The 24,660-nt window shown below is 40.2% G+C and overlaps 2 protein-coding genes across 2 annotated transcripts in view; one reads left to right on the top strand and one right to left on the bottom strand.

Moving 5' to 3' along the window:
- Positions 1–15,149, bottom strand: part of JCHAIN (joining chain of multimeric IgA and IgM) — a 31,946-nt gene extending 16,797 nt beyond the window's left edge. Inside the window, exons 1-2 of the mRNA XM_037994713.2 lie at positions 14,663–15,149; positions 14,439–14,580 (exon numbers count right to left, since the gene is read on the bottom strand). The gene's annotated coding sequence lies outside the window, so the exon portion shown is untranslated. The remainder of the gene's footprint in view (positions 1–14,438; positions 14,581–14,662) is intronic.
- A 1,193-nt stretch (positions 15,150–16,342) lies between these two features.
- Positions 16,343–17,993, top strand: UTP3 (UTP3 small subunit processome component). Its single transcript, XM_007998818.3, has one exon. It carries the CDS (start codon positions 16,488–16,490, stop codon positions 17,928–17,930), a length of 1,443 nt encoding a protein of 480 aa, XP_007997009.3. The 5' UTR covers positions 16,343–16,487; the 3' UTR covers positions 17,931–17,993.
- Positions 17,994–24,660: the final 6,667 nt, after the last annotated feature.

The following is a 24,660-nucleotide window of genomic DNA, read 5'->3' on the forward strand; positions in this document are numbered from 1 at the left end:
AAAGTACATAGTGTATGATTCCATATTTGGATATATTTATAATTTTTTCTAGAAAATTCAAGCAAATGCATAGTGACAGCACATTAGTGATTATCTGGGAAGGTAGGGACAGAGAGAAGGGGAAGGTGAGACTATAAGACTATAAAAGGACATAAGGAACGTTTGGGAGATGATGAATATGTTCTTTATCTTAGTGGTGATAATGAATTCACAGGTGTACACATATGTCAAAATTGATCAAATTGTATAGTTCAAATGTGTGCAGTCCACTGTATGTCAATTACATCTCAGTAAAGCTATTAAAAAGTTCCCATCTTCAGAATTCAGTTTTTTAAGTATGATGTTAGGTTTTTCTTGGATACCCTTTATCAAGTTGAGGAAGTTCCCTTCTATTCCTGGTTTGCTGTGAGTTTTTATCAGAAATGAACATTGAATATTTGTCAAATATTTTTCTCTGTCTATTGAGATAACTATATGGTTTTCCTTTTTTTGTTTAATATGGTGAATTACATTTATTTTTAAATGTTAAACTAACCTTACATTCCCAGAATAAACCCCACTTAGTTATGATATAACATCCTTTTTATAAATTGTTGAATTTTATTTACCAAAATTTTGCTTAGAATTCTGCTTTTACATTCATGAGAGATAACTGGTTTAAAATGTTCTTTTCTTGTAATGTCTTTGCATGGTTTTGTTACTACAATAACGCTGTCCTGAAAAGACGAGTTTAGAAGTATTTCCTTCTCTCCAATTTTCTGGAGGAGTTTGTGTAGAATTAGTATTATTTTTCCTTAAATGTTTGGCAGAATTCCTCCAGTGAAGCCATGGCCTGGGAACTCTCTCCAAGGCAACGTGGGACAATGGTAACAGTGTCCTTATTTGTTTCCAGTCTCTCCGAAATCACTGTCCTGCATTGCCTAATGTCTTGAAAACCAGTGTTTCTTCCGCATGTTCTCACTCATAGGTGGGAATTGAACAACGAGAACACTTGGACACAGGTTGGGGAACATCACACACCGGGGCCTGTCATGGGGTAGGGGGAAGGGGGAGGGATAGCATTAGGAAATATACCTAATGTAAATGAGGAGTTAACGGGTGCAGCACACCAACAAGGCACATGTATACATATGTAACAAACCTGCACGTTGTGCACATGTACCCTAGAACTTAAAGTATAATAATAATAATAAGAAGAAAACCAGTGTTTCTTAAATTTTGTCATTTTTTTCTAGTTGGTTCAAATGGCAGGGAAAATCTGCACTGTTATTCCATCTTGTTTAGCATTGGACACTTGAAATTAAGAGTGAGTTTGAGATACAAGCTTTTAGACTGAACTAGACTTTTAAAAAATGAGCGTTACTATTTATAGCAGTTTTACAATCACAGCAAATAAACTAGATTTTTTAATAATGAAAAATATTTTTAAATTATGGAATCTTCTTAAAACATTGTCAAAAAGGCAAAGAAAAACTCAATTACAGTAACTGAGAGGCAATAATTGGACAAAAATATGGTTTCATGTCATAACTCATTAAATTGTTCACTGTTCCAAACTCTTCTCTAGTCTTACCTGCCACAATTCATTGTCCACTTACCATGAAAAATAATCTTTTCAAAAGGTAAATCAGATCATATCTGATTTAAAACCCTCCAGTGGCTTCTCATTACACTTAGAATAAATTCAGAGTCATTAGCCTTCCTGATTTTCTGCAACTCCCCCTTCCACTCAACACTCTCCAGCTACTCTGCTCAAGCCCTTCGTATTGTCTTAGTCTCTCTGCCTGCAACAGTTTCCATAGCCTTGCATGGTTGGCCCCTTACCACCAAGTCTCAACTCCAATGTCATTGCCTCAGAGAGAACTTTTATGGCTGATAATCATCCTGGCCAATCACCAATCACTATCATATTGTCCTGTTTTACTTTCTTCATAGTTTTTATTAGTTTGAAATTCTTTAGTTTACCTAGTTGTAACTGTCTCCTCCTCGTTAGAATAAAAGCTCCTTAAGAGCGGCACTGTCTTGTTGCTTACTTCTGTTTCCAAGAACAAGCGCAGGATTGCCTCAAGTATATTGATTGAATGAAGGATGAATGGAGAACGTTTTTACAAGGAGTTGAAAACTGCTTCTGAGTTTCTGTCTTCTAACAATATTAGTTTCTCTTGTGGATAGGCTCCATATTGTCGATGTCCTATTTAAAGAGTAGTATCTAGATACATATTCAATAGTCAAGTGTTATCTGGCCAGTACAAACAACAGCCGAACTTAACATTTTTCAATAAATGCCACTTAAGATGATAATATCTCTTTTTTGGCAGCTATGTTACACTATTGGCTTCAATTAAAGTATACAATCTCATTTTAAAAAAATAAGTGTTTCTATAAAGTAATGACTTTCCCATATTTGATATTTAAACAAGTTAGGATTTGGGCATGAGATTTAGCATTGGTCCCTAAGTTTTATCTTGCTAAACTCAGACCAACATTACAATGTCTTAGATTCTTTTTTAATCCAGATTCAGAAACCTAGCACATTAGTTATTTCTCTCGGCTTTACAGTATCTGCAAACTTGACACATGCCATCAGATCCTTATTGAAGTCATTAAGAAAAATGTTTAATGGGATAGTGCTTAAGATAGACTTTTGCAGCATACATCTAAAGTCCTATCTCTATCAGTACCAGTCCATTAATAAGCACATTTTGGGTACAGCAGTTCATCTCAAGTTAACTCATACATCTGTACTATCACACAGACTCAAAGTCTGGGTTTCATCCATAAGGTAACATGAATACTTATCATAAAAGGCCAATCTCTCCTTTGTTCTCTATTTTAATATCATCTCATTTCTCCCCTTGAAAGCCTTCCCTAATATAAAGGGAGTCTTGATAGTAGCCTGGCATTTTGCCACTTAAACTCTTAAAAGAGACGATGATATTTTTTAATAGCCTTCTTGGCCTTAAATCTGAGATGCAGCTGAAATCTCTTGATTTTCCTTTTAATGGATTAATTTCTACATTTAGTGTAATAATTCCCATTTCCCATTTGTCCTTGAACTTTATCTGAAAAACAAATTTTACTAATAAACAATATTGCTTAATCAGCTCTAAAAATTAGGAGGGAAAATATGAAGTCTACACGAAACCTGGAATTAAATGTTAATCTGTAAATTCCAAGTAACCCCAAAATCTTTTAGATTTAGAAATAACTTATCAGTGTTCCCAAATGTGCTAGAAAAAAGAAATCTTTTGTGTGTGTGTGATACCCTAAATATATCTGACAGAATCTTTAGTGTTATTATAAGTGTTAAGTGAATTGAAAGAGCATCAGCAGTCCTGGATTTCCCTAAAAAGTATCATCTTTCATTTCCTTAGCACTCTCATGGATATATTCCAGAATCTATTTATTTCAGAGGACATAAAAAGAAATAATTTTAAAAGAATACTGTAAAATGTATACTTGAGATAAGCATTTTATATCTGACAAATTTACAAAGTCTATTACAGAAGAACTCCATGACTACTTTTACAACCAGGTATATATAACAATCCCAGAAACCCAGAATTAAATGACACATTCGCAAGGAATACAGGGAGGAAATGGAGATATTTATTTCCCTAAAACATAGCTTCTAAAATATGTTAAAGGGCCATCAAAAGCACAGCCTTTAAATCTTCTCCGTATATACCATCTCTCTAACTTCTATACGTTTGAGACACTGAACAATACAAAAGTAACTTTTGAATCAACCCAGAGAAATAAACTGAGGGAAGATTCTATTAGCATTGGAGGAAAGATCTGCTGCCAAGAGAAGCTAACAGCAAAAACCATGTCCAAGAGAAGTGAAGCAAGACAAAGCATTCAGAGTGGAAAATTCATCTCATGTGTGTGTATATATACTTATCATGAATATAAAACTGCTATTAATTTAATACCACAAAACTAAAAGTCCCCAAATATCCCAGAATTTCACAAGTCATGCATAAAGTTACTAACGAAAGACAACGAGAAAGAGGGTTTTTTTTGTTTGTTTGTTTGTTTTTTTATGAGATGGAGTCTCTTTCTGTCCCCAAGGCTGGAGTGCAGTGGCACAACCTCGGCTCACTGCGATCTCAGCCCCCAGGTTCAGGCAATTCTTGTGCCTCAGTCCCGCAAGTAGCTGGGACTACAGACATGTGCCAACACGCCTGGCTAATTTTTGTATTTTCAGTAGAGACGGGGCTTTACCATGTTGGCCAGACTGATCTTGAACTCCTGACCTCAAGTGATCCGCCGGTCTCAGCCTCCCAAAGTGCTGGGATTACAGGTGAGAGCCACTGCGCCCAGCCTGGTTGTTTTACTATGACAAAACTGAGGTATAGCCCTTGATCTGACAATCGGTCCTCCTACCAAGATCCTTGCCGGGTTGCTCTGAACTTCCTAAAACTCCTGTAGGGCACTCTCTGTCCAAATTCACAAGAGCAGACATGACTTATCCAGAATCATTATCAATAAAAGTTTTAAAATATATTGAATAGTATTAAGGAGTACAGAAGCAATTGCAACTATATTTGCAGTTTGGAAGGGACATTCTGCCTGACCTAGAGTCAGGCAAACACTACTTCAAGAAAGGAAACAGCAAGTAAAAAGCGCAAAATAAGAAAGAGTTTGGCCCACACAGGATGAGGAGCAGGAAGGAAGGCCCTTGTAGCTGCAGCAGAGTGAGGGGAAGAATCGTAGTAGATAAACAACACCATGCACTTTATAGGATTAACTTTTTTCCCCCATTTCTTTTTTCCTTTTGAGATAGAGTCTCGCTCTGTCACCCAAGATGGAGTGCAGTGACACGATCTCCGCTCACCGCAACCTCCGCCTCCTGGGTTCAAGCGACTCTCCTGCCTCAGCCTCCTCAGTAGCTGGAACTACACGCGTAAACCACTACGCCTGGCTAATTTTCGTTTTTTTCAGTAGAGATGGGGTATCGCCATGTTGGTCAGGCTCATCTCAAACTCCTGACCTTAAGTGATCCACCCGCCTTGGCCTCCCAAAGTGCTGGGATTACGGGCGTGAGCCACCATTCCCAGCCTTTCCCCCCATTTCAATTGTATAAGCTTAGAATCTATTTTGAACTTCAGAATCAATCTTAGTCATTCTAAAGCTAAAGGTAGAGAGCCTAAGCCTCTTAACTTCCAGTCCATTTTACCTCTCACAATACCAAGAGCCATTAATACTATTTTTTCACATCTATATGGAGAAATTTCTTCTAATTGGCATTTTTTGGGGGTGGGGGAATTGAAACATTAGACTTAATCATTTCACAAGGTATGCATACATCAAAACATCACATTGTAACCCGTAAATATATACAATAAAAAACTTAGAAATCCATAACTTAAATAAGTAAATCCATAACTTAAGTTAAATAATAAAAAATGATTTTGTCTAACAAAAATGCTTTAGCTGGCTGAACAAGGCAGCTCATGCCTGTAATTCCAGAACCTCGGGAGGCTGAGGCTGATGGATCACCTGAGGTCAGAAGTTTGAGACCAGCCTGACCAACGTAGTAAAACCCCAGCTCTACTAAAAATACAAAAATTAGCCAGATGTGGTGAAGTACATCTGTACTCCCAGCTACTTGGGAAGCTGAGGCAGGAGAATCGCTTGAACCCAGAAGGAGGAGGCTACAGTGACCCAGGATTACACCGCTGCACTCCAGTCTGGGCAACAAAGCAAGACTCTGTCTCAAAAAAAAATAAAATCTTTAGCTTATTTTTGCAGAGGTATACACTGAATGATTTTTTTCTGATATTGTATAAGCATTAAATGATTAAAAGTCAAACGGAGCATTTTTACTCAACTTTGATACCCTTTGATACCCTCCTTCCTAATCTTTGTGACTTCCTACCTCATTAAATGTCTGATAATACTAACTGGCATTTTTTAACCCTAAACATTTTTGTTCTTATATGCAGAGTTTCTTCAAATATTGATCTCTATCCAAGCACAGTATATGTAAAATTTATATTTAGGTATCATGAGGCAAAAGCTGGTCAGCTGGGTGCAGTGGCTCACACCTGTAATTCCAACACTTTGGGAGGCCAAGGCAAGCGGATCATTTGGGGTCAGGAGTTCAAAACCAGCCTGGCCAACATGGTGAAACCCCATCTCTACTAAAAATACAAAAAGTAGTTGGGAATGATGGCGCATGCCTGTAATCCCAGATACTCAGGAGCTGAGGCAGGAGAATTGCTTGAACCTGGGACACAGAGGTTGCAGTGAGCCAAGATCATGCCACTGCACTCCAGCCTGGGCGACAGAGTGAGATTCCATCTCAAAAAAAGAAAAAAAAAAAAGGCAAAAGCTGAATTTTTAAAAAATCTCAAAATATGAGAAAGAAACTTCATTCCAAAATCTTACTAAAAATTAAAAAATACAAACAAAAAAATTGACTTCTTTTTTTCAAACAGCTTTCCATATAGACTTTTAGGGTAGTCCCCTGTGGTTAAATGTTTATGAGGAGAATTGCACCTGTGTTGTGGTCGGCTTTTAAATAAACTTGCACCTGCAGTGGCTTTTCATAGAATTGCTGTTTGAGATATTACATGTCAGTGGTTTGACCATCACACAGAGCTATTTCCCTTCACCATATCACCTACAGGGCAGGTCCTAATTTAAAAAGGGCCTACTTCCAAAAATTCATTTGAAAAAAGTCTGGTTAGATTTCATGGTAATCTGTGTAGGGACACAATAATAAGTAAGGTTTCCAGGATACCCCTCAAACAAAAAGAATATGCTCCCTTCGATTCATCCATTCCAGTGGTCTAGTCCTTCTCTGCTTTAAGAAAACTTCTAACTGCTCTAGTCAAATATGTCTGCTTTCCTTCTCCTGTATATGATCTGCTAATTCCTGTTTCAGAATCTTTTTTATTATATCATTTTCCTTCCCATAAATTTATTTCTCTTTCCTTCCTGCTCATCCTCATCAAAAATCCTAAAATCTTTCAAACGAATTCAAGTAGGTCTAAATGTCATTCCATTCTGTTCACTCCTTTACTTTGTTTCTTCTTTGCTAATAAATTCATCTTGTATCTTGTATACCATTTTACTCGGTTGGCATATTACTTTATGGCACTTTTCTTATGTGTATAATTTTGTATATTAATGTTTTCCAGATGCAGAGAGGTGTTCATAAAGAGCAATATCAGATGGCACCCAAAAAAAGGATATGAAAGAACACCAAAAGGGAACTCTAAAGATTTAGTTGGGAAAGTAGGTAAGAAAATACAATTTTCTTGTTCTAACTCTTCTATTCAGAGTGTTCACATCATACGTAAGTGCCATACTAAGTTCATTTTCCCTAATAAGGAGAAAGCATAAATTTGTGGTGAGGAATATCCAGTCAGTTATTTTTAAAATATCAGATGCAACTGTAAAGATGTGTCTTAAGAAACAGTTCTACTCAGTCTTCCTACTGAACAAAAGAGCAAGGCCTCTGGAGTCAGTTATAGCCTGGGTGCAAATGGGACTCTGACAAGTTATCAAATCTTGTTTTCTCTGTTTCATCTATAAAATGGGCATTACTGTAGTACGTACTTCACAAGATTGATGAGAATTAAATTGATAAGTGTAAAGCATGGAACATGCTAGAACATAGCTACAACACATAAACAATTACTTTAGCATAATGCTTAGCTCTTAATCTGCCTACTTTTCATATCCATATTACCAGGACCCTGATTTAGACACAAAAACTCATCACTTTGATGACTATCACTATCTTGCGTTAACTTCCTTCTGTCAATTTTCCAATCCTTCCCTGTTTAAAACCTCTAATGATTCCCTTTTGCTCATAGCATAAATAATATATCTCTACCCAAAATAGATACAGATCAAGATCACATATGCAAATAGCTTATTAAATTCTTAGGTCATTTTTAATAATTTCTAATACCTTATTGAAATTTAACAGAGCTCACTTCTTTTGGTTGTTGTTTTTTTTTGTTTGTTTGTTTGAGATGGAGTCTCACTCTGCTGCCCAGGCTAGAGTGCAGTGGTGCAGTCTTGGCTCACTGCAACCTTCAAGACCTCCTGGGTTCAAATGATTCTCCTGCCTCAGCCTCCCAAGTAGGTGAGAGTATAGGTGTGGGCCACCACACCCAGCTAATTTTTATATTTTTAGTAGAGATGGGGTTTCACCATGTGGGCCAGGCTGGTCTCGAATTCTTGATCTCAAACAATGCGCCTCCCTCGGCCTCCCAAAGTGCTGGGATTACAGGCATGAGTCACTGTGCCCAGTCAATCCAAGCCTTTTTAATTTGACACCTGGAGATAGGTTGTCCTGTTACTCTAGTAGCAGGTAGATAGTATAACACTTTTGGTCTACTAGTTCACGTGTGCTAGTTACTTAAGTCAGAACAATCCAAAATTGTATTTTATTTGCTTTTAGTTAAATATCAAATATGGTCCCATGTTTCAACTGAATTTGAAAGACATCAAAATTTCTTTCTCTAAAGAGATCCATATATCAAACCGTCTAGAAGACATCTAGGCACTTAAATGGCTTCAGAGACATCTCAAATCAAATACATACAAAACCTAACTTCCCATTTCTTGGCCCCTGCTAAAATCTTTTTTTTTTTTTTTTTTTTTTTGAGATAGAGTCTCGCTCTATTGCCCAGGCTGGAGAGTAATGGCACGATCTCAGCTCACTGCAACCTCTGCCTCTTGGGTTCAAGCAATTCTCCTGTTTCAGCCTCCCAAGTAGCTGGGACACAGGCATGCATCACCACACCAGGCTAATTTTTGTAACTCCTGTCCTCCAACAATCCACCCGCCTTGGCCTCCAAAGTGCTGGGATTACAGGCATGAGCCACCACGCCCGGCCAAGACAAGTACATAACTAGTCTTAACACAATGGAGAAAATATTTAGAAATCCCTAAGAAAGGAAGAGTTAGGGACTATTAGATGTTAATAGAAGGAAGTATATCAGAGAAGACAGCCTAGAGAAGACACAATCTTAGCTGGGCCTTGAAGGCCATATAAGTATTGAAATATGAGACAACCCAAAGAGAGGCCAAGAGAATAAAAATCTTGAAAAGAGAGAAAAAAAATGAGTATCTAGTTTGGCTAGAACATATAATTCATGAAAGTAGGAAAGCAGCTGGAAAAATAAGTTGGGGCCAGATAAAGGCAGGCCCTGAATATTGGCTTAGAGATAAGAACTTGATTCTATAGAGAATGAGGGGTGACTAAGGAAAAAATTTTAACATGGGCTGTGTTTCAAAAGACCTTCACCACCAAAGCTATAATTATCACTGGGTCAATATTTAATATCAAAATAATTATATCAAAAAAATAATAATTGTATCCTCAAGTTTTCTCATGCAAAGAAAAAATGTAAAGTGATTAAATAATCTTTAGAAAGTAATTGCCAAGTTTTTAGTTGAATTAGAGTTTGGAAAGGAAAGCAGTATCATAATTTCACTAAATTCTTCATTTTGTAATGAAGGCTACCAAACCAAGTCCTTTTAAATTAAGGCTTAAAAGCTAAAATATGTACCACATATTTCAGTAGAAGCTCTGTATTTTACTTCCAAGTCACTTTTAGGACTTTTGTGACTTAAAATAGATACAGACCTTATTTGCAAAAAGAATCTATGACATACTTGTTTCAGAGTAAGTGGTTTCTGACCGATGAAACTAGATGAAATGAAAGCAGATGGCAACTGAACTTCATCCATTTTCTTTCTTATAACTAAATATAATCTTTCTTTCACTTTTGAGTCCAAAAATAGTTCAGCATGTTTCTGAGGTTATATTAAATTATCTAAATATATTGATAGGTATTAACACCAAGAATACATTTTCCCACTGTAAGTCTTATATCAAATTATTATTTTTACTATTACTACCTTTATGCACATTTTTAAGAAAAGCTACTTCTTTTGACAACTTCAGTCATCCCAGCCTAGTCGGTGATGCTGGGAAAAAACATAATACGCTGCTTATTGCAGCACTATTCACAATAGCAAAGACTTGGTACCAACCCAAATGTCCATCAATGACAGACTGGATTAAGAAAATGTGGCACATATACACCATGGAATACTATGCAGCCATAAAAAAGGATGAGTTCATGTCCTTTGCAGGGACATGAATAATCATTCTCAGCACACTATCACAAGGACAGAAAACCAAACACTGGATGTTCTCACTCATAGGTGGGAACTGAACAATGAGAACACTTGGTCACAGGATGGGGAACATCACACACTGGGGCCTGTTGTGCAGTGGAGGGTGGGGGGAAGAATAACATTGGGAGAGATACCTAATGTAAATGATGGGTTGATGGGTGCAACAGGCCAGCACGGCACATGTAATGAGCCTGCACGTTGTGCACATGTACCCTAGAACTTGAAGTATAATAATAAAAATTTTTTAAAAAAGTAATATGTATTCAACTATTGTCTTTTTTTTTTTTTCTTTTTTCTTTTTTTTTTGGTGATGGAGTCTTGCTCTGTCACCCAGGCTGGAGTGCAGTGGCACGATCTCAGCTCACTGCAACCTCCGCCTCCCAGGTTCAAGCAATTTTCCTGCCTCAGCCTCCCAGGTAGCTGGGACTACAGGCATGCGCCACCACACCCAACTAATTTTTGCATTTTTAGTAAAGACAGGGTTTCACCATGTTAGCCAAGCTGGTCTCAAACTCCTGACCTCAGACAATCCGCCCACCTTGGCCTCCCAAAGTGCTGGGATTACAGGTGTGAGCCACCATGCCAAGCCTCAACTATTAAGTTCATGAAAGCTGTATATTAAATATTTCACCTTGTTAATTACTTTTAAATGTGAAGACCTGTGCTGGTGACTATGGAAGCTCAAAAGACACGATGCTATTAAAGGTTACTGCTTTGAAGTGCTGACAGAATATAGAAACATACATACCTGGACTGACTGACTGCATTTCCACTGCCTTCTCACACCCTACTCTTGCCAAGAAAAGATTACTATATAATCTAGTATCTATCTAGGAAACCATAACCTTCGGAGGCTGAGTCTGAACTTGGCTATGGACGCTAAAGGAAAAAGTCACTGTCCACCTAACAACACAAATCAGGCACAATTACACATAACTGATAGAGAGGAAGTTTGAGATCTATGCAGGACTGTGGCGATGAAGCATATGAATTTGATCCTGTAGACCAAGCTTGTCCAACCCACAGCCTGCAAGCCATATGAAGCCCAGGGCAACTTTGAACGCACCCCAACACAAATTTGTAAACTTTCTTAAAAGATTGTAAGTTCTTTTGCAATTTTTTTTTTTTTTTTTTGAGATGGAGTCTAGCTCTGTAACCGAGGCTGGGGTGCAGTGCCGCAATCTTGGCTCACTGCAACCTCTGTGTCCCAGATTCAAGCGATTCTTCTGCCTCAGCCCCCTGAGTAGTTGAGATTACAGGCGTTCACCACCACGCTTGGCTAATTTTTGTATTTTTAGTAGAGACAGGGTTTCGCCATGTTGGCCAGGCTGCTCTCGAACTCCTGACCTGGGGCGATCTGCCCACCTCAGCCTCCCAAGGTGCTGGGATTATAGGTGTGAGCTTCCGTGCCTGGCGACCTATTGTTAGTGTTACTATATTTTATGTGTGGCCCAAGACAATTATTCTTCCAGTGTGGCCCAGGGAAGCCAAAGATTAGACACCCCTGCTATAGACATTGGGAAGCTAAAAGATTAGACACCCCTGCTATAGACATTGGGAAGCTAAAAGATGAGACACCCCTGCTATAGACATTGAGAAGCTAAAATATGGGACGCCCCTGCTACAGACAGTGGGAAGCTAAAAGATTGGATACCCCTGCTATAGACATTAGGAAGCTTCTGCAGGATTTTAAGTTATGAATTGATATAGTCCTTTTTTGTTTGCTCATTTGTTTTTTAATGAAATCTCAGGTGCAGTTAATTATTCTCCTCAGTTCCTGGCACATTATTATTGGTCTGTGGAAATGTCCTCTTCTATTCCTTTTAATATCCAACCCTTATCCCATTCTTCATCTTCCATAAGCAGCTATTCTTTTGTGTTTAATGTATATTATTTTGTTTGATTATATTCCTACAAAATGTGTATTGTTATATTATTGTGCCTGCATTTTTAATTTTTGTGAATGGTATATTATTTATTACGTTCTATTTTTTACTTTTTTCCCTTAGCACATTGTTTTAAAGTTCCATTCATGTTGCCACATGGATATATAATCTACTGCTTCCAATTACTATATAGTTAAAATGTCTATAAAATGTATCATCTTGGCCAAGCATGATGGCTCAAGTCTGTAATCCCAGCACTTTGGGAGGATGAGGGGTGGATCACCTGAGGTCAGGAGTGCGAGACCAGCCTGGCCAACATAGTGAAACCCCATCTCTACTAAAAATACCAAAATTAGCTAGGCTTGGTGGCAGGCGCCTGTAACCCCAGCTACTCGGGAGGCTGAGGTAGGAGAATTGCTTGAATCTGGGAGGCGGAGGTTGCAGTGAGCTGAGATTGTGCCATTGCACTCCAGCCTGGGTGACAAAAGTGAAACTCTGTCTCAAAAAAAAAAAAAAAATTATCATCTTAATCATGAGAGTGAAAGGAGGTGCTATGAATAATTACACTGGGATAACAGGTTAAACAAGGTCATCCTAGGGCAAGCCAGAATGTATGATCACTCTATGCTCCTAAATTCCATGCTATTCTTCCACAACATTTTATTGATCCGCTGTTCCAATGATGGATATCCAGGTTGTCTCTAACTCGCTGCTACCAAAAATAACTTTTCAAATAGCCTCGTACAGGTCCTCTTATTAAGATGGGCTTACGTGAGAATTTCTTAAACAAAAAGATATCTGCAGTGATTTGTAAATTTCTGATACAGGTAATTCTGAGCACCCAGAAGATTAGTAAAGTTACAAATGAGAATAAAGCATAGTAGAGTACTTAGGTTAGCATTGAAGGTTTTTGTAGTAATGAAAGGTATGGCTGGAAAGGTTGTTTTGGGGTAAAACTTCAGGATAGCCATGTATGCTGCTAATAAATGAGTTTTTACTATCTTGATAGGAAATGAAAGTTTCTGAACCAGGATATGGGGTGACAGAAATGATATTCTAGGAAGATATATCTGAGGTACCAGATCAAATGTACCAGAGACTAAAAGGAGACCTATTAAAGGAAAAGTTGAAAGCCAGTATAGTATAGTACTTAGTTATAGCACAGCATGGATTCTGAAGCCGGACTGTTGTGGTTTAAATCTCGTTCTAACACTTATCAGCTTTATGACTTCACTTAAGCTATATGTGCCTAATTTTCTCATCTCCAATTACAGATTATTATAGTAACTTTTCACAGGGTTATAATAGTTTCAAGAGCTTACAATGGTATCTAGCACATAATAACCACTCTCAGTGTTAGCTATTATTAATTATAATTGCTTCAACAGTCCAGGAAGAAATAAAGATTAGTTTAAGCTAATGTGATCATACAATACCTCCAACACCCAGAACAAATGCCCTGAAAGAAGTATCCTAATGTGTCATCACCTAATGTGTCATTCACAAACTCCCTAATTTCCATAGTAAGAAAATCCCATAAAGGACTTAGAGTAAGGCAAAAAGAATATATATTTTTTTAAAAAAAACCTGCTGGCTCTCATTAGTGTAGCTTGCTAACTCCTGAGTCAGATATTGCAATAACATAATAAAGATTCAAATTGGCTGGCCGTGATGGCCCACACCTGTAATCCCAGCACTTTAGTAGGCTGAGATGGGCAGATCACCTGAAGTCAGGAGTTTGAGACCAGCCTGGCTAACATGGTGAAACTCCATCTCTACTAAAAACAGATAAATTACCCAGGTGTGGTGGCAGGTGCTTGTAATCCCAGCTACGTGGGAGGCTGAGGCAGGAGAATCAATTGTTCTTCATCAAAAGGATCTGAAAAACTGGGTGAAGCGGCTTGCACCTTTAGTCTCAGCTACTCAGGGGACTGAGGCAGGAGATCACTTAAGCCCAGGAGTTCTATCCAGCCTGGGGAACATAGCAAGCACCTGTCTCTAAAAACAAAGGATCTGAGAATGTTAGAATACAATACTCTCTGAATATGCATTGAATACTGCAACTCTGTTCTGATAGGAAATTTAATATTTAGTATAAACTAAATAATATTAATATGATCATTCCCATTTACAATATCCAAAATATTTTTCTAACTTATCTATAATAAAATACGCATTTTAGTTGAAGCCTGACTAAATTCTCAAATAATTTGCAATTAAAATGAACAATTAGTATTTGTTTTATGTGTCTAAATAAAACTTAATGTTTAAATAATGAAAATTTAACATTTAAAGCAAGGGAATAACTACAGTCCTAGCACAGATGTCATATTCTTTAAGCAATATTCCCAAAACAGCAATCTAAAGGTTATCTCTTACCCCTCCGTTCTCTTACAGCACTGGGTTTACATCATACACTGCCTTGTATTTCGGTAATCTGTATGAGCGTCTTATTTTCTACCTGATTATAAAGTCCTTAACTAGCTGATTCATCTCTGGATCCACTACTGTCTGTGGCATTCTGCAACAAAGAGTAAGCAGTTAATATCTGCTAAATGACAAAATGTACTAAAATTTACATTAAGAAATAAATTCATGCTTACCGTCAGAACATAACTTTTGCCCACATCTTTCTAAATTTTATTTTCTAAAATCTTGTAAAAATTTCAAAATGTTTCAGACACCTTTAGGCACTTGGAAAATGTTTAAAGTATCACTTTTCTAAAATTTTGCATTATTTCTGTTAACCTAATGACACTATACTTTCTGCAAAGAAATTGTCACCTTTGGCCGGATGCGGTGGCTCACGCCTGTAATCCCGGCACTTTGGGAGGCCGAGGCAGGCGGATCACGAGGTCAGGAGATCGAGACCATCCTGGCCAACATGGTGAAACCCCCGTCTCTACTGAAAATACAAAAATTAGCTGGGGGTGATGGCGTGTGCCTGTAATCCCAGTTACACGGGAGGCTGAGGGAGGAGAATCACTTGAACCAGGGGGTCGGAGATGGCAGTGAGCCAAGATCGCCACTGCACTCCAGCCTGGCGACAGAGCGAGCCTCTGTCTCAAAAAAAATAAAGAAAAGAAAAGAAAACAGAAATTGTCACCATTAATTTTATTTGATTTATTTTGTTGAGACAGAGTCTCCGTCTGTCGCCCAGGGTAGACTGCAGTGGTGCGATATCGCCTCACTGCCACCTCCGCCTCCCGGGTTCAAGTGATTCTCCTGCCTCAGCCTCCCAAGTAGCTGGGATTGATTACAGGTACCCGCCCCCAAGCCCCGCTAATTTTTTTGTATTTTTAGTATAGACTGGGTTGCACCATGTTGGCTAGGCTGGTTTTGCACTCCTGACCTCAAGTGATCCACCCACCTCGGCCTCCCAAAGTGCTTAGGATTACGGGCAACCGCGCCCAGCCATGTCACCATTAATTTTAGCAACATATCAAAAGTTCAGCTTCCAACCACCTACATTAAAAGGTATCATAATACTAACCCCGAACCTTGCACATGTAATGCCTAAAAACTTACACCATGAATTACTCTAACATTCAGGGCAGACCTCCTTAAGAAGAGTCAGACCCTGCAGTGGGGCTCTGCCTTCCCACCGTCAGCCTCAGGGTCATCTAGGTTTATCGATCCCCAAGGACCGGGTCCCCGAGCTCTGTAAGCAGGGAGAGGGCGATGGGGATGAGTAAACCCGAGCCGGAGGTCCGGCCTGCGCTCTCGCCCGGAAACCTCCCGCGGGCTTCTGGAGTCCAGCGGCGCTGCCTGAGGCTGTGGTGCCCAGAAATGTGGTGGTGGGGCAGGAGGCGGGGTATAAGAGAAAAACAATTTGATAACTTCCAGCCTGATAAGCAGAAAAGAGAAAACAAGGGAGCAGGAAAACTACACTAGCACACGCCTGCCGGTCGCAAACGCTAGGTACACGCGCAGTTGAAACTCCATGGAATGCCCCCGGGACTTCTCCAGGGCGTAAAGCGCAGCGCCCTCTATTGGCCGTCTGGACCTCGCCTGGAGGTGCCGTCAAGGTTCCGTCCGCCAGCCACGCCCAGGCACTCCAGAATAAGCGCATGAGCCCCAGAAAGGGTTCGGTGGAACGGAACTTCCTTATCCTATCGTTTCCACACGGAAAGATTTTAATTCACCGGAATCGACTGGCGTCAAAGGGCACAGCGAAAAGGAAGTTGGTATCAACGTGACCTCGCCTAAGGGACCGAGCGGAAGTCCTGAATCGTAGGCCACGCGGAGAGCATGCTGGGGGCCGGAAGGTAAAAGAAATTCCTGTAGCCGATCCCGAGTCTGCAAACTGTGGTGGCAGGGGAGCGCGCGGCTGTTTAAAGCCACGAATTATCGGAGCGTCTGATTCCTGCACCGAAGTCAGAGGTGGCCGAAAGTCCGGAGTCGCTGTAAAACCTGAGATTGTGAGCCATGGTGGGGAGATCCCGGCGGCGCGGAGCAGCTAAGTGGGCAGCTGTGCGAGCCAAGGCAGGTCCCACGCTCACCGACGAAAATGGAGATGATTTAGGATTGCCACCCTCACCAGGGGACACCAGCTACTACCAAGATCAGGTAGATGACTTTCATGAGGCCCGATCCCGGGCCGCCTTAGGTAAGGGCTGGAATGAAGTACAGAGTGGAGACGAGGAGGATGGCGAGGAGGAGGAGGAGGAGGAAGAGGTGCTAGCCCTAGATGTGGACGATGAGGACGACGAAGATGGGGGGAGTGCGGGGGAGGAGGAGGAGGAGAATGCCGATGATGATGGTGGGAGCTCCGTGCAGAGTGATGCTGAGGCCTCTGTGGATCCCAGTTTGTCGTGGGGTCAGAGGAAAAAACTTTACTATGACACGGACTATGGTTCCAAGTCCCGAGGCCGGCAGGGTCAACAGGAGGCAGAGGAGGAGGAAAGAGAGGAGGAGGAGGAGGCACAGATCATTCAGCGGCGCCTAGCCCAAGCGCTGCAAGAGGATGATTTTGGTGTCGCCTGGGTTGAGGCCTTTGCAAAACCAGTGCCTCAGGTAGATGAGGCTGAGACACGGGTCGTGAAGGATTTGGCTAAAGTTTCAGTGAAGGAGAAGCTGAAAATGTTGCGAAAGGAATCACCAGAACTGTTGGAGCTGATAGAAGACCTGAAAGTCAAGTTGACAGAGGTGAAGGATGAGCTGGAGCCATTGTTACAGTTGGTGGAACAAGGGATCATTCCACCTGGAAAAGGAAGCCAATATTTGAGGACCAAGTACAACCTCTACTTGAATTATTGTTCGAACATCAGTTTTTATTTGATCCTGAAAGCTAGGAGAGTCCCAGCAAATGGACATCCTGTCATAGAAAGGCTTGTTACCTACCGAAATTTGATCAACAAGCTGTCAGTTGTGGATCAGAAGCTGGCCTCAGAAATTCGTCATCTGTTGACACTTAAGGATGATGCTGTAAAGAAAGAACTGATTCCGAAAGCAAAATCCACCAAACCCAAACCAAAGTGTGTTTCAAAGACTTCTGCTGCTGCCTGTGCTGTTACAGATCTTTCTGATGATTCTGATTTTGATGAAGAAGCTAAACTGAAATACTATAAAGAAATAGAAGACAGGCAAAAGCTAAAGAGAAAGAAAGAAGAAAATAGCACTGAAGAACAGGCTGTTGAAGATCAAAATGCAAAGAGAGCCATTACCTATCAAATTGCTAAAAATAGAGGACTTACTCCTAGGAGAAAGAAGATTGACCGCAATCCCAGAGTGAAACACAGGGAGAAGTTCAGAAGAGCCAAAATTCGAAGAAGAGGCCAGGTTCGTGAAGTTCGTAAAGAAGAGCAACGTTATAGTGGTGAATTATCTGGCATTCGTGCAGGAGTTAAAAAGAGCATTAAGCTTAAATGAAGTTTTTGCTTAGCATAAGGTTTTTGGCAATTTTGGATCAATAAATTTTTACTTTTAACTAAAGTGATTGTATTAATATATAATACCTTAAATTTTAAAAATTCTTGTCCACAGGGAAATTTGTCTGGGTTATTGGACAATTTATATTAAGATTATAAGAACTGTGGGAGCAATATGAAGGTGCTTGAGAAAAGAGATGATGTTGAAGTTTTTCAGTATTCTGTTAAACGGGTGTTAGCTAAGGCAAATTTCACAGTTCATTGTGCAGTGTTAAACTCAGAACATGTGTAACTTTTCACATAAAGAGAATGCACCTTTGACAGTTATTTGTAAGGCAGCCTATAAAATAGTTCTGAAATATTTTATTTACCTAACTGTAATTATTGGGCTACTTGTTAATAAATGGGCTTAATGTTAACATGGATTTCATACGTTCTGTGTGGTTTAAAAGCATAGGAATGAAACTTTGGTTAAAAGTAGAAAAAGGAAGAGATATGCCTTAATTACATCAATTGTCAATATTTTCTCATAGTTCTTCATGTGGAAAATAAGGTAAAAATCCCATTTCCCCTTCTTTACTGGTGATTTGCAGCGGTTGCTGCTTGTGCCTGCACTCCATTTGCTAAAAATTTGATGATTACTACCAGGTAAGTGGTAACTAAGTGGCAACAAAGTTCCATTTTTCTTTTTTCTTTTTCTTTTTTTTTTTTCCTTTTTTGAGACTGAGTCTCATTCTGTAGCCCAGGCTGGAGTGCAGTGGCAGGATCTTTCGGCTCACTGCAATCTCCACCTCCCGGGTTCAAGTGATTCTCCTGCCTCAGTCTCCTGAGTAGCTGGGATTACAGGTGCTCACCACCATGCCCAGCTAATTTTTGTATATCTAGTTGAGATAGGGTTTTGGCTAGGCTGGTCTTGAACTCCTGACCTCAAGTGATCAGCCCGCCTTGGCCTCCCAAAGTGCTGGGATTACAGGCATGAGCCATCGCGCCCAGCTCAATGTTCCATTTTTCTTTGCTGCTACACTGCTCTTTAAGTAGAAGGAAGATGTCGAGGTGGTGAATGTAAAAATAGGATGTTGCCAGGGAAGAAAATGAGAGGACTAGTGAAGGAAACCCACAAAAAAAAGCCCTAATTTCCTCATTGTGTCACTATGTATTCAGTAAACATTGTGCTAGCTACTAGAGATGCAGAGATGATGCATGGTTAATATTTATTGAACACTTGCCATGTGCTAGTTGTACATCACCTCATTTAATCTTTACAATAACTTTGCAAGGTGATACTGTGCTCTTACAGATGAGGATGCTGAAATTTTGGAAGGTTGACCTTCTAAAGGACACCTTCTGGAAATCTGAACCCAAACTAACTTGAGCATTCATTCTCTTAACCTCTGGCTTACAGCTACTTCCTCAGAGTAGCACCCAGGACAAATTATTTTGTTTCCTTATAAATAAAAGAGGTAGGTTGGAAATAAAAATAACAGTGCTTACTAAGGTAACTTTTCTGAGCACTTTTTGCTTATTTCCTTATTTCTCATAACCTTATGTGGTAAATTCTGTTATCCATATTTTGAAGATAAGGAAACTGGCAAAAAGAAGTAACTTTCTCAAGGTCACACAGCTATTAAGTGGCAGAGCCAGGATTTCAACCCAGCCTTTATGGCTTCAGAACCCAATTCTATACTTCTTATTTTTTTATTTTATTTTTTATATAACAGAAAAAATACAGGTTTTGGAGTTAACAGGATGATTTTCAGTTACTTGATCTCTTGAGTTTCATTTTCTTCATCTGTATGAGTCTCTATTATTATACCTACCTCAGAGAAGCCATAAGTCAGTGGTTAAGAGTAGACTGTAGTTAGACTGCTGGGTTGGGTCTTTTGTAGGGGGGGGGTTGTTTGTTTTGTTTTGTTTTGTTTTGCAAGAGAGTCTCACTCTGTCACCCAGGCTTGAGTGCAGTGGTGTGATCTCAGCTCACTGCAACCTAAACCTCCCAGGTTCAAGCAGTTCTGCCTCAGCCTCCGGAGTAGCTGGGAGTACAGTCCTGGTCGAACTCCTGGCCTCCCAAAGTGCTGGGATTATAAGCCTGAGCCACCACACCTGGCCAGAATACTGGGTTTCTAACCCAGCTCCATCACTTAGTACCTGGGATTTGGACAAATTACTTGATCTCTCTGTTACTCAGTTTTCTCATCTAAAATGGGGATGATAGTACCTACTTTGTAGAGTTATGAGGATTAAGTGAATTAATGTATATAAAGCACTTAGAACAGTGTCTTTTAAGTGTTGGCTTATAAATGATAAATTAATAAGTTAGGGAGGAAAGGGTAGCATTGGATAAGCACATGAGTTATAGAAAATCTAGGACAGGGCAAAAAGGGAGGACATGAAGTTAGAAGTTGAAAGTATTTGGGCTGGGCATGGTGGCTCACACCTGTAATCCCAGCACTTTGGGAGGCTGAGGCAGGTGGATCACCTGAGGTCAGGAGTTTTAGACCAGCCCGGCCAATATGGTGAAACCCCATCTCTACTTATAATACAAAAGCTAGCTGGGCATGGTGGCATGCACCTGTAATCTCAGTTACCAGAGAGGCTGAGGCAGGACAATCACTTGAGCCCAGGAGGCAGTGGTTGCAGTGAGCTGAGATTGTACCACTGCACTCTAGCCTGGGTGACCAAAAGACTTAGTCTCAAAAAAAAAAAGTTGTTGGTGTTCAACCGGGCATGGCAGGTACCTATAGTCACAGCTGTCGGGAGGCTGAAGCAGAGGATTGCTTGAGCCCAGGAGTTCAAGGCCAGCCTGGGCAATATCGTGAGATTCTACAAAATAAATTTTTAAAAATTTTCAAAGAAAGTATCTAGTGTTTTATATCAAATCCCTGCCATACTCGGAGATTATATGGGGGTAGGGACAGATGGATTTGGTAAGAAAAAAATTATGTTTTGAAGGAAGAAAAATCTTCCATTAGAAAAGTGGAAAAAAATATGTTATATATTACTTTAGAGACATCGCAGTACTTTATAAATATTATTCATTTTGGAGTAGCTAGGATGTAGATGGTGCTATCCTATATTATAAACATAAAACATGACTTTGATGTGAGTTAATAGGAAAATAAGTTGTTGGATATAATATTTACATCTTTCAAAATTTGTTGTATTTTTTGAGATGAAATTTTGCTCTGTCGCCCAGGCTGGAGTGCAGTGGCGCAATCTCAGCTCACCTCAACCTCCGCCTCCTGGGCTCAAGTGATTGTCCTGCCTCAGCCTCCCGGGTAGCTGAGATTACAGGTGCAAGCCACCATGCCCAGCTAGTTTTTGTAGGTTCAAGCAATTCTCCTGCCTCAGCCTCCTGAGTAGCTGGGATTACAGGCTAGCAACGGGGTTTCTCCATGTTGGTTAGGCTGGTCTTGAACTCCTGACCTCAGGTGATCCACCCACCCCAGCTTCCCAAAGTACTGGGATTACAGGTGTGAGCCACCACACCTGGCTGGTTTTTGGTTTTTTGTTTGTTTGTTTGTTTGTTTGTTTGAGACAGAGTCTTGCTCTATCACCCAGGCTAGAGTGCAGTGGAATAATCTAGGCTCACTGCAACCTCCGCCTCCCAGGTTCAAGTGATTCTCCTACCTCAGCCTCCAGAGTAGCTGGGATTATAGGTATACACCACCACACCCAGGTAATTTTTGTATTTTTAGTAGAGATGGGGTTTCACCATGTTGGCCAGGCTGGTCTTGGACTCCTGACCTCAGGTGATCCGCCCACCTTGGCCTCCCAAAGTGCTGGGATTACAGGCGAGAGCCACTACGCCCAGCCTCATCTTTCAAAATTTGTATGTATATTTAACAAACATTTAAAGAGCACTGAGATGTGCTGGGTACTGTCATTGGTGCATGAATAAGTTGTTAACCAATGTGATCATCTTTTTTTGTAAAAATTCACTTTGTGAAGTCTGGAGAGCTTCATGGGTAAGAGTTCCAATAAAGTAGATTACTAGTAGCAGGCATCAGTGGAAAGCAACAACCTGTTAGTTTTATGGCAGTATATTAAACTATAGGCAGCTATGAAAAATACAAAGTATTAAAAATTAAAGTAGAAGAAAACATCAAATTAGTGATCCACTAAATAGCTAGTGATGCACTTACTCTGCCACTAATCAGCTGACTGGCTTTGGGCCAGTCAATTTCTCTAAGCCACAGTTTCTTACCTATATTCTTATCTATGAAGAAGTTAAATAAGATCAACATGCCACTTTAATTTTTGTGTAGAAATAGATTTTATTCACTTCTCAGACCTCTAAGAACTACCTAATGGTCAAAGCTTTTGGCAAACTGGAAAATTACTTTTTGTGATCTAAAAGATAAAATCTAGCTTACATAATTTGAATAATTAATTTTATTCACATATCTTACACAAAGTATTTAATATATCAGGAATGGATGAGGTGCTATGAAATAAAAGAATTTTAAGTTAACATGTTAAATTATACAAGTTAACATTACCAGAATAATTCAGGAAAAGTGGAACTTAGTATGCTTTACATCTCGGAGATCACAATGATGAACAGGTATTGAACAGGAACACTGAATTATAGATGTTAACAAAAAAAATCATGTTTCTAACTAGAATTTGAAATCACACTGGGCCGGGTGCGGTGGCTCACGCCTGTAATCCCAGCACTTTGGGAGGTTGAGGCGGGCGGATCACAAGGTCAGGAGTTCGAGACCAGCGTGGCCAACGTGGTGAAACCCCATCTCAACTAAAAATACAAAAATTAGCCACGTGTGATGGCCCATGCCTGTAGTCCCAGCTTCTCAGGAGACTGAGGCAGGAGAATCACTTGAACCCGGGAGGCAGAGGTTGTGGTGAGCTGAGATCGTACCACTGCACTCCAGCCTGGGTGACAGAGCAAGACTCTGTCTCAAAACAACAACAACAAAAATCACACTGAAAAAAAAAAGTTGCTTCAGCTAATCAGATTGTGTTTTTTTATTCTTAAAAACAAAATTGTAATTTGCCTTTGAAAGTTTAAAAAACAGAAAAAGGCAGAGTGCAGTGACTCATGCCTGTAATCCCAGCACAGCAGGAGGCCGGGGCAGGCAGATCACTTGAGGTCAGGAGTTCGAGACCAGCCTGGTCAACATGGCAAAACCCCATCTCTACTGAAACAAACAAACAAACAAAATCAGCCTGGCATGGTGGTGCACTCATGTAGTCCCAGCTACTCGGGAGGCTGAATCAGGAGAATCACTTGAAACTGGGAGGCAGAGGTTGTAGTGAGCACTCCAGCCTGGGCAACAGAGAAAGACTCAGTCTCAACAATAAAAAAGAAAAAAACAGTATAGAAACTTAATACCCCCCATCAACAAATATTAGTCTGTATTTTTTTATTTTGTTTAAGATATAGTTTCTCATAGCTGAGTTTTTAATTGGTAGTTACTTTAGCTATGTATTCCAGATGATATATTTTGATTCTTTCAGCTATTCTTAAAAAATAAAAACAGTGATTTTACATTTGCTTTGAAGCAGTTTTAAATGACAGCAAGTATCAAGAATCAACATTTGTTAAACTGCAAAACAAAAAGACATGGAGGAAACTAGTAAAATGTTGTGCTTTAAGAAAGCCAATAGGGCCGGGCGTGGTGGCTCACACCTGTAATCCCAGCACTTTGGGAGGCCAAGGTGGGTGGATCACCTGAGGTCAGGAGTTAGAGACCAGCCTGACTAACATGGAGAAACCCTGTCTCTACTAAAAATACAAAATTAGCCGGGTGTGGTGGTGCATGCCTGTAATCTCAGCTACTCAAGAAGCTGAGGCAGAAGAATGGCTTAAACTCGGGAGACAAAGGTTGCAGTGAGCTGAGATTGCTCCATTGCACGCCAGCCTGGGCAACAAGAGGGAAATGCCATCTCAAAAAAAGAAAAGAAAGGCAGTAAATGGAAATGATTGGGAAAAGTTTGGCCTCCAGAGCCAGATTGAGTTCAAAGCCCTGTTTCACCCACATACCATGTGTCTTTGGTCTACTTAACCTCTCTGTACCCCAATTTCCTCACATTGAATAATATATAATAGTTAATAGTTTAAACAGTTAATCATGTAACATCAGTTTAGAACACTTGACAGGTAGTAAGTGCTTCATGTTCCTTACTATTTTTTTTAATCCAGTTTTAAAAAACTGGCCGGGTGCAGTGGCTCACGCCTGTAATCCCAGCACGTTGGGAGGCCGAGGTGGGTGACTTATCTGAGATCGGGAGTTCAAGACCAGCCTGACCAACATGGAGAAACCCCGTCTTTACTAAAAACACAAAATTAGCCGGGTATGGTGGCGCATGCCTGTAATCCTAGCTACTCTGGAGGCTGAGGCAGGAGAATTGCTTGAACCCGGGAGGCAGAGGTTGCAGTGAGCCAAGATCGTGCCATTGCCCTCCAGCCTGGCAACAGGAGCAAAACTCGTCTCAAAAAAAAAAAAAGAAAAGGAAAACAGCCAGGTGTGGTAGCTCACACCTACAATCCCAGCACTTTGAGAGGCTCAGATAGGAGAACTGCTTGAACCCAGGTATTCAAGCCAACCTGGGCAACATAAAACATTTAAAAAATTAGCTGGGCATGATAGCACACGTGCCTGTAGCACCAACTTCTTGGGAGGCTGAGGTGGGAGGACCGCCTGTGCCTGGGGAGGTTGAGGCTGCAGTGAGGCATGATGCCCCACTACACTCTAGCCTGGGCTGCAGAG

Source organism: Chlorocebus sabaeus, chromosome 7 (genome assembly GCF_047675955.1).
Source record: "Chlorocebus sabaeus isolate Y175 chromosome 7, mChlSab1.0.hap1, whole genome shotgun sequence".
NCBI lineage: Eukaryota > Metazoa > Chordata > Mammalia > Primates > Cercopithecidae > Chlorocebus > Chlorocebus sabaeus.

Excerpts from the sequence above, each read along its gene's own strand:
- UTP3 (XM_007998818.3), top strand. The coding sequence starts at position 16,488 with ATGGTGGGGAGATCCCGGCGGCGCGGAGCAGCTAAGTGGGCAGCTGTG.